Source organism: Pygocentrus nattereri, chromosome 15 (assembly GCF_015220715.1).
Source record: "Pygocentrus nattereri isolate fPygNat1 chromosome 15, fPygNat1.pri, whole genome shotgun sequence".
In the NCBI taxonomy this organism is placed as follows: domain Eukaryota; kingdom Metazoa; phylum Chordata; class Actinopteri; order Characiformes; family Serrasalmidae; genus Pygocentrus; species Pygocentrus nattereri.
This window is the reverse complement of record NC_051225.1, coordinates 3,807,129-3,816,952: the sequence shown is the minus strand read 5'-3', so window position 1 is coordinate 3,816,952 and position 9,824 is coordinate 3,807,129. Positions and strand designations below refer to the sequence as shown.

Here is a 9,824-nt window from a genome sequence, read left to right as displayed (position 1 = left end):
AACTCCGTGGTCGGGACGCTTTGGTCGTTATGGCGACGGAATGATCTACATTTTAATCGTAAAATTTAACCGTTTTAAGGTTTACACGAATAATAAGTTTAGGTTTGGGTTACGATGATGGCATTCAAGTAGCACCGATGGTTCACCGCCCGCAAAACGACGTCGCTTCGAAGCAGCGTTTTCGAGTTAGCGTTAGCATTAGCCGGCTAAAGAGAAATGCAATGGGTTTCGCTGGTTAGCCGAGGAGCTAAGTTAACGTTGGCTAGCCTAGTTAGCTAACTTTATGTTTTGTAGAGCAGGAGGCGGCAGAAGCCGCTCAGATATGTCAGTAATGGTAACGTTAGTTGTTTGGAGGCGGTTAATGAAGTTAAGACGGTATTAGTTCAGATGAAGTGCTGAGTTCCGCTGGTTCCGCTGGGTCACTATTCATAGTGGCTTAGCTGTTACTGCCTGCAAGAGGGGTGCCATTAATTTTGGACTTTATCTACAATGTGGAACCGAGGAGGTTTTCGCAGTGCAGCTCTGGAAAGAGCCAAAGCACAGCTGTCTGGACAGCGGGTTACCAACAGTGGGACACCGAAGACAAACACACTAAGAGATGTAGGCAGTGTAAGTTAGACTCCTAAAACAGATGGTTCTTCAGGGTTCTTTAGTAAAGGGGTTCTGCTATTGTTACAAACTTGGCATCATATCAACACAAGAACTCCTTTTGGTTCTATATAAAACCATTTGGCCAGCGGTGGACAAAGAACACAAACCATGTACCTGAGTTAAAGTCGAGACCCCCAAGGTAAAATATTCCTCCAGTACAAGTAGAAGTTCCTCCCTTTAGACCTCCACTTGAGTAAAAGTACTAAAGTATTTCCCTTCAAATGTACTTAAGTATAAAGTAAAAGTACTAAAAGAGTAATTCTGGCTCTGATGTCCTGTTATCATTTTTATAACCAGACTGGCTTCATGAACTCATTTCAGGTGAAAGTCCTCCAGCGTCTCTCTTGGTAAACCAGTCTTTTAATAGAACGTCATTAATTAGTGACGCTGACGTCTATTAAAATGATCAGAAGCACAAAACACTGAAGGTAAACAGTTTCCATCAGGGAGAACCGAGTGGCTCTGAAATCACTTTTTACACACAAGCAAAGTTTCAGTTTCAGATTTATTTACAACTTAGTTCCAAGTTTAAGTTGAATAAAAACTGGCTTTAAACTCAAGATCACAGATGAGCTCCTTTACTATGTTGATCTGTAGGCGTCTGTTCATAAACATAAACCAGCCCAAACTCATTTACTATAAAATGAAATGGTGTTTGTAGAAATTCAGAAAAAAGCCGCGTCAGTCTAGACTGCATATGTGGACATATTTCTATATTGAGCTCTATTTACACAAAGTTAGGTTAGTTCATCATTTATGTTGAACAGACTCTCCCAAAGTTTTACGCTGCTGCGCTGACGTTGAACCGCGTGCTGCACTGGGTCGGTATGACCAACAGGTCAAAACCAGCTCTAAACAAAGTGACCGCTGGGCCCTGATTGGTGCTGTGGCTTTGCGCTTCTTTCGTTTTGACATGTTACGTTTTTATACACACAAAAACCAAAAGGAACGACAGATTTCTCAAAATGTAGGAGGAAAAAGTCGGATATTAGACTCTGAAATGTAGTGGAGTGAAAGGAAAAAGTCGCCCAGAACGGAGAAACTTCAGTACAGATACACCAAAAATACTAAAGTACAGAAACTCATTACATTTACTCAGTTACTCAGTTACTGTCCACCACTGCCATTTTCAAAAAGGTTCTATATGTAACCATATAAAACACAATCTGCATCAATCTGAAGAACCATTTCACTATGCAAGGAACCATGACGTAGTTCTATGTAGAACTCATGGTTCTAAATACAGCCATTCTCTTCACTTAAAAACCCGTGAAAACCCTTTTTGACATACGTTTTTTGGGGTTGCTCTAATTTTGCCGGTTCTTGCCTAATTTAAATGTTCTGATGTCCTCAGGCAAATTTTGGAAAAGACGTGCTACAAGCCAGACAGACTCCTTTACAAGGACTGAGTGACCTCTCCTCAGAAGATGCAGAGAGTGGCGACCAAGGTCATCCTGCTGACCCTGCTAAAGTGGCACCACACTTTGCAGAGCCGTTTGGCATGGGTGGTGGAAGTAGATTTCTGAAGAAATCTGCCAGCAGCGCCGCAGCAGACGGACACTTATCTGCCCCTAGCAGGACTCCTGCTGATGCAACTGACCTCAAGCTCATTCCTCAGCGTAGCTCGCAAAGCGTGGCACTAAGCAGGCTTGCGTTAATTGAAGACCGCTTGCGAAATCATAAGAGCAAAAAGCGCGGCCCTGAAGTGCCGCTGCCACAGGAGCCGGGCCTTTCCGTCCAGTCCAGCAGTAGCTTGAGTATGGCTGGTAGCCATTTCCTTAAAATGAAAGTGACCACTCCTACCGATCAGAAGGACTGTGACACCGCACATGTGGGCAGCTATAACAAGGCTCCTCCACATGTGGCTTCAACTGTGGAAAAAGGTGTGGACAGCGACGAGGAGGACATGCGTAGACTTCTGGGAGAATCGCTAGATTCACCAGATGGGAGCCTGACCAAAGTCCTGAGACAGAGTCCTCAGGTGTCTGCTAAGGTACAGTGGCAGTGCTGAAGAGACGGCGTAATTTATATTTATACGCTCTTATCCAGAGCGACTTACAAGAAGTGCTTTGTCTATCTAGAGAAAGTGTCTTTGCTAGTTACCAGTAGGTTAGAGAGAAAGACGGTCCTGAGCTCAGATACTGATAGATACAAAAGTCAGTGTTGATACTCAGAGAAAAGGAACGGAGTTGAGCACAGAACAGTGCAACACACTACACTACAGTGCAACTACACTACAGTGCAACTACACTACACTACAGTTCAATACACTACACTACAGTGCAACACACTACACTACAGTGCAACTACACTACACTACAGTTCAATACACTACACTACAGTGCAACACACTACACTACAGTGCAACTACACTACACTACATTACAGTGCAACACACTACACTACACTACAGTGCAACTACACTACACTACAGTGCAACTACACTACAGTGCAACACACTACACTACAGTGCAACTACACTACAGTGCAACTACACTACACTACAGTTCAATACACTACACTACACTACAGTGCAACACACTACACTACACTACACTACAGTGCAACACACTACACTACACTACAGTGCAACACACTACACTACACTACACTACACTACAGTGCAACACACTACACTACACTACAGTTCACTACACTACAGTGCAACACACTACACTACACTACACTACAGTGCAACACACTACACTACACTACACTACACTACAGTGCAACACACTACACTACACTACACTACACTACAGTGCAACACACTACACTACACTACAGTGCAACACACTACACTACACTACACTACACTACATTTCAATCAATACTTCACTCAGTGCTGATTTAAGTGCTGTGAGAAGAGACGGTCTTCAGTCTGCGTTTGAAGACAGCGAGAGACTCTGCTGTTCGGACAGCCAGTGGGAGTTCATTCCACCGCCTGGGTGCCAGGACGGAGAACATTCTCGACATAATTAAATTGTTAAGATGTAAACAAAGTTATTCAGAGTGGTTTAATGTGAAATAATGCAACCTAGAGAAACTTATCGACTCAGAAAGTGCTCGCAGCAGCTGTGATGCACAACTCCAGGTTTTCTAAAGTCGACTCTCGATGCCCGCCGTTGGCAAGGCAGCAGCAGAGCCATTGATGAAGGGACATAATGTCCAACCCATTGTTTACCCACTTGGTTGAGTTTCTACAGATCGTAGTGATACAAAAAAATCACAATTATTCTAAATTGTGTAGGATGATTTCAAGTTCTAGGAGTTAAGGGTGGAAATGGCTGTTATGCAATAGCAAACTACACTATATGGACAGAAATATTAGGACACCTACACGGGATTTCATGACATCCCATTCTTGATCCATAGGTATTAATGTGGAGTTGGTCCCCCTTTGCAGCTCTAACAGCTTCAACTCTTCTGGGAAGCTTTCTACAAGATGTTGGAGAGTGTCTGTGGGAATATCTGCCCATTCATCCATGAGAGCATTTGTGAGGTCAGACACTGATGTTGGATGAGAGGGTCTGGCTCACAATCTCTGTTCTAGTTCACCCTAAAGGTGTTGGATGGGGTTGAGGTCAGGGCTCTGTGAGGGTCAGTCAAGCTCTTCCACACCAAACTCACCCAGCCAGGCCTTTATGGAGCTGCTTTGTGCATTGGGTCTCAGTCATGCTGGAACAGAAAAGGTTCTTCCCCAGACTGTTCCCACAAATTTGGAAGCGTACAATTGTCCAAAAGCGTCTTGGTCTGCTGAAGCATTAAGATTTCCCTTCACTGAAATTAAGGGTTCTAGGCCAACCCCTGACAAACAACCCCATAGCATCATCCCACCTCCACCAAACCTTATTCTGGCATTCATCAAATCCAGACTCATCCATCAGACTGACGGGAATGTGTGATTCGTCACTCCACAGAATACATTTCCACTGCTACAGAGTCCGCTTTACATCATACCCGAAATGTCCACCATGGTGAAAAGAAGAGAAAAGAGAATTAAAATGAAGTTTTTTTTAGAAGTTATTACAAGAATTGGTTATAGCTACACTAATTGATGCCTGAAGCATTAATGTACGATAGTTTAATGTAAGCTTTTGGCCTGAAATATGTCTTTTTATTTCTCGAGAGATACATTCAGGGTGCTGTTAGGCAAATTAATATCCCAAAAGACACATGTAGGATCGCTGGTGGCTTTGGATAGTAAATACAGTGGCTATATTTGTGATGTAGACATCGCAACCCCTGGTTCTTATCACCACCACTGTAAAGAAATCAGAGTCTGTAAATTTCTCTGCTATGCACGATTTCACACGAAAGCACTCGGAATGTCATCTCCACGACAGAACTATGCGGACATGTTGAAAATCAGTGGTATTTCCCTTCAACGTACTTTAGAGTTAAGATTTTTTAAAACCATTTTTGTAAGAGGTTTTGTTATGACAGCAACAGAAAATGTATTGACGGTAAAATCTCACCTGTTCTCATCGTTTGTTTTTCTCCCTTATTCCCAGACATATTTGAAAAGCGGTGTAAATGTGTCCAGCCCGTCTGTCCCGTCTGCCGATCAACGCCAAGGAAAGTCACATGTTTCATCAGCATTCACAGCGCATCATCATCAAAGTGTCTCTCCTTCCCCACCTTTGTCTCCTAAAGTCCTCCCAGCCAGCAGGTCTGGTTCTCGGAGGGCTGTGGTCACTCCGCTGTCTCTGAACTCCTCCTCAAGCCACAGTGAGATCAGGTCACTGGAAGAGCTTTTCCCAGTTGCATCTAAAGATGACGACACACTGAGTGAGCAAAGTGCAGTATCAGATGGTAAGAAATGAGTTTGTTATTCTCAGCTAATTAAATCTCACTAGTTAAATCATGACCACCTCCTTGTTTCTACACTCACTGTCCATCTTATCAGCTCCACTTACTGTATAGCTGCACTCTGTAGTTCTACACTTACAGACTGTAGTCCATCTGTTTCTCTGATACTCTGTTACCCTGTTCTTCAGTGGTCAGGACCCCCATGGACCCTCAAAGAGCAGGTACTGTTTGGGTGGTGGAACTTCAAAAATGCACCTATTCAGTAAGTGGCGCTGATAAAATGAACAATGAGTGTAGAAATAAGGAGGTGGCCATAGTGATATGACTGATCAGTGTCCATTGTTTGTAGCATTTTCTAAAATCTTTGCATTCCCCTATAGATTTCAAATTAAATATCATGACGTTGGATGACCTGGCCCCAGTTACCCTTGGTACAGCTGAGTTATCAAAAGAAAAGGTGGACAGTTTTCTAAAAACGGTATGTATATATGAATAAATAAGAGGGATTTACAAACTTCAGTTCCAAAAGAAGTTGAGACAGTATATGACGCATAAAAAATGACAGGATATGTAATATTATCTTATCGTTTTTATTTTTTTTTGATAAATTTACACTCATTCGGATATTTAAGGTTAGCGAGAAATGTGAAATGTTCAGAAAAATGTAGAAGGTGATGATCAAGCTGGAGTAAAAAAGCAGCACCTGGGAGGGGCGTGATCCTTTCTGATCAAGAGTTCAGGTATGAGACGTTTGTATTAGAGATGAAACTGGTCCAATACCGGTATCAATGTTGGGTCAATATCAGCAGAAAACATTGGATCAGATATTCTATGTGAAAAAGAAAGAATGAATATGATCCAGTCGTGTAACAAACCTGTTATGAAACAGCACTCACATTGTGTGATGTTAGCTGTCTCCCTGTGGGGTTAATAATAAAGAATATTTGATATTTTTGTGTAAGTAGACAGAGCAGTTCACCATCATAGCATGCTTTTATGTGATCATCTTAAGAAAAGTATTTAAATGAAAATAGATCATTTTAAATCCTAGTCATTAAAAATGTTGGTATTAGTATCGCTACTCAATACTCTTTAAGTTTTTAGTACCAGTATTTGTATGAGAATCAGAAAAAAAACATGCGATCTTTATGCTACAGACTGGAGAAAGTCCCTCTGGATTCAGAGAGCTCAGCGTTTCCTCGGCCCACAAAATCTCGCATGAAGACAGGCGTGAACCTGAGGAGGCTCCAGCAGAGTATGAGAGTGACTTTGAGAGCGAGATCCAGACTGACACAGCTCCGAGTGCTAATGAGATTTCTGAGCATTTCTCAGCTGGAGATAAACATTCCTCCATAGCTACTGAGCCTCAGTCTCGCTCAGGCGATTGGCACTCTGATGATGACCTCACTCTCACAGAAGATCCATCAAAGTCAACAAGCACCCGTTATCGCAGGCCTGGGTCTTTAAGCCGCAGCAGAAGCTCTCGCTCAAGTTCTAACTCCAGCGATGCCACCGTTACTCAAAGTGAGCCACGGAGGCTGAGCGCCAGACGGCCTGTGAAGGACGCTACGGTGCAGACGCAAAGAGATGGACTAACTTACACGTGGTCCGCTGGTGGGTCTTTATTTGTTCTGCTTTAGTTGACTTATGCTAATAATGGAAATAATATTTACAATACACTGAGATGCCAGTTTACTGCCTTTCGCCTACACTTGTTGGCCATTTTATCAGAAACACCTGCCATGCAGGTTCACTTTGTAGGTGTTCAGTTACAGACTGAAGTCCTCTACCCTGTCCATCAATGGAAAAGGAGCAAAACTGATTCCACTGTATTTCCACATTAGTCAGGGCCACTGGTATAGGTCTGTCAGGGGCAGTGTCCTGTAAGTGGTCCAAGTGGTCTAAAAAACTGGCAACTTTGTGTAATTCACTAGACTTTTCACACAGACTGGACTGTAAGTGAAAAGTGGACCATTGTTCTTCCTCCTGTAGGTCAAGCTGTACTGGGTCCGTCAGTAGGGATGTCCTACACGGATCCAACTCCTGTGGCTAGCCACACAATCAGCGCAGAGGCAGTGGAAGGTAAGAGAGCCTAAACTGTGCTTTGTATTTATTAATTTATTAAAGTTAGATGCAAAACACCTCATAGTCATTTTAACTAAGGCTGTGTTCACAAGACATTTATATATATATTTATATATATATATATATATATATATATATATATATATATATATAAAAGGCATCGGTGATGTGTATTGGGTGTGTTTATAGGTGGAGACAGATGTGACCAGGAAACTCCTTTAAATATGAAAGATTATAAATGAAAACTAATGGCAGCTGTTGTGCTTTTTTTAAGACACAAAAGTCCTTAACTCGCTCATTCACCTTTAGCAGGCTGAAGAGTCTCCACAAGAGGGTGCTATTGTATAAAAGTATATTCTGGTTAATAAGAGTGGTGCTGTCATAAGGAATGCTGCTAGCTCTTAGAGAGGGATGTCCAGAAAAATCTACTGGAATTCTATTGATCATGTGCTTAAGAAGGACAAACTTAAACTAGATGGTTCTTCAAGGGTTCTTTACGGAAGAAAATGGTTCTGTATAGAATCATGAACATGCTGAATGTGCTGTAGATGGTTCTGTATAGAGCCTTTTTGAAAAAGGTTCTATTATAGCACCAATAAGGGTTCTTCTGTAGTTACAGTGGTTCTATATGGAAGCATGAACACTCAAAGAACACTTTGCATGAAGAAATTGTTCTTTAGACTGATGGAGAATGTGCTGTAGTGTTTTTTGAGAAAGGTTCTATATAGCACCAAAATGTGTTCTTCTATAGTTACAAGCTTGACATCTTAATAATAGAAAAACCTTTTGGGTGCTATACAGAACCCTTTTTCAAACATCTTCTATACAGAACCATCTACAGCACATTCTCCTTCAGTCTAAAGAACCATTTCATGGTGCGGAGAACACTTTACTCTTGCAAAGTGTTCTTTGAGTGTTAACTCTTTTCTAAAAACCCTTGAAGAACCGTCTTTTTAGGAGGGCAGTTCAGCAGGTTTTTCTGTCAGATGCCACTAATCGTTGACGTTACTTCTGCTTTATGTGATTAGACTGTAAGGCACAGTTAGAAATCATGTGCATTCTAACCAGGTCAGTTACAGCTTCAGAAGAATGTGGCTGTTTTATTCATTTAAGTTCGGCAGTCGTCACTGTGGCATTTCCCAAGCTGAAGGCTGAACATCTGTGTCCTTACGTCCCACAGCGCTATCTGCATACAGCCCTGCGGTGTTTGCTCTGAATGACATGATGAGACAGCAGCTAGCACTGACCAGGAGCTTCATTGAGACCAGCAGACATCTGCACCAGGCTATGGTGGAGTCCCTGGGGCCTGCTGACTATAGATACACCACACTGAAGGAAACCAAAGAGGTACAAAAAAAACCCAAAAAACGTTCAGGCGTAACATTCAGACCACCTCCTTGTTTCTACGCTCATTGTCCATTTTATCAGCTCCACTTACTGTGTAGCTGCAAAATCAGCTTATAGTGATGAAGATATGATGGTAATTGTAATCATTCATTCACCCTCGAGACACATTTCACCAAGTTTTGGCCGAGTTCACTTTGAATTCTCCTTCAACGTGCTTGCACTCCGCCGATTCATCCTCTCCGGGGAGGGGTCAGAAGCACAGCTCACCTTACAAAATGTTCTTCTGCATGTGTGTAATTACACATTTCCACCAGAGAGGGCTCCAGATCCACAAAGCTTACGTAGTGTAATTTTAATAATAATGGTCTTGGAGAGTGTTACAATATTGGTTTCCTCAACTAAGCCTTTCTTTCTCAGTTCATCCGCTGTAACAGATCACCCAAGCTGACCTTGAAGGACGCTCTGGAAGAGGTTTTGCAGGAGATGAGGGAATATCACTACATATGAAGTACAAAGAAAGTGCCTCGTTTTGGCATATGGGATACATCATACATCACCCTTGATCCCATGTGACGCAAACTAATGATGCTAGTAAACTAGTTTCTAGTCGTAGGACATATCGCTGTTGAAAGAAGAAAATCTTGTATCTACATTTTTGGCATTTTTCAGTTTTCAATTTGAAAAATGTCTTACCATTTACGTTGTACTCAACTTTCATAAATGCAGTACCTTATGTGAACTGGAAGCAGCTGGAGTGGAACATTCTTGCCAATTTATGTGTTTGTAAATCTGTGATTCAGATATTTTTGTAAGCCTACCACAGTGCGTTGAAATGAAATATACATTAAAACGTTTCACATTGTGTTTTTACTGCACTGTGATTGCGTATTAAGTCATTTATAGTGCTTACAGTTCCCTTGCAAAAAGAA

At 42.0% G+C, this 9,824-nt stretch overlaps 1 protein-coding gene across 4 annotated transcripts; it reads left to right on the top strand.

Annotated features, from left to right (window-relative positions):
* Nucleotides 1-9,765, top strand: c15h19orf44 (chromosome 15 C19orf44 homolog). 4 transcript variants are annotated; one of them, XM_017720727.2, is made up of 9 exons: nt 1-600; nt 2,006-2,644; nt 5,166-5,466; nt 5,652-5,684; nt 5,844-5,941; nt 6,621-7,077; nt 7,456-7,545; nt 8,729-8,895; nt 9,313-9,765. In XM_017720727.2, exons 1-9 carry the CDS (start codon nt 490-492, stop codon nt 9,400-9,402), a joined length of 1,986 nt encoding a protein of 661 aa, XP_017576216.1. In that variant the 5' UTR covers nt 1-489; the 3' UTR covers nt 9,403-9,765. The 4 variants fall into 4 exon arrangements, with proteins under 4 accessions (XP_017576216.1, XP_017576215.1, XP_017576217.1 ...); XM_017720726.2 differs by having other exon boundaries at nt 1-609; XM_017720729.1 differs by lacking the exon at nt 1-600 and adding an exon at nt 641-790.
* The last annotated feature ends 59 nt before the right edge of the window (nt 9,766-9,824 follow it).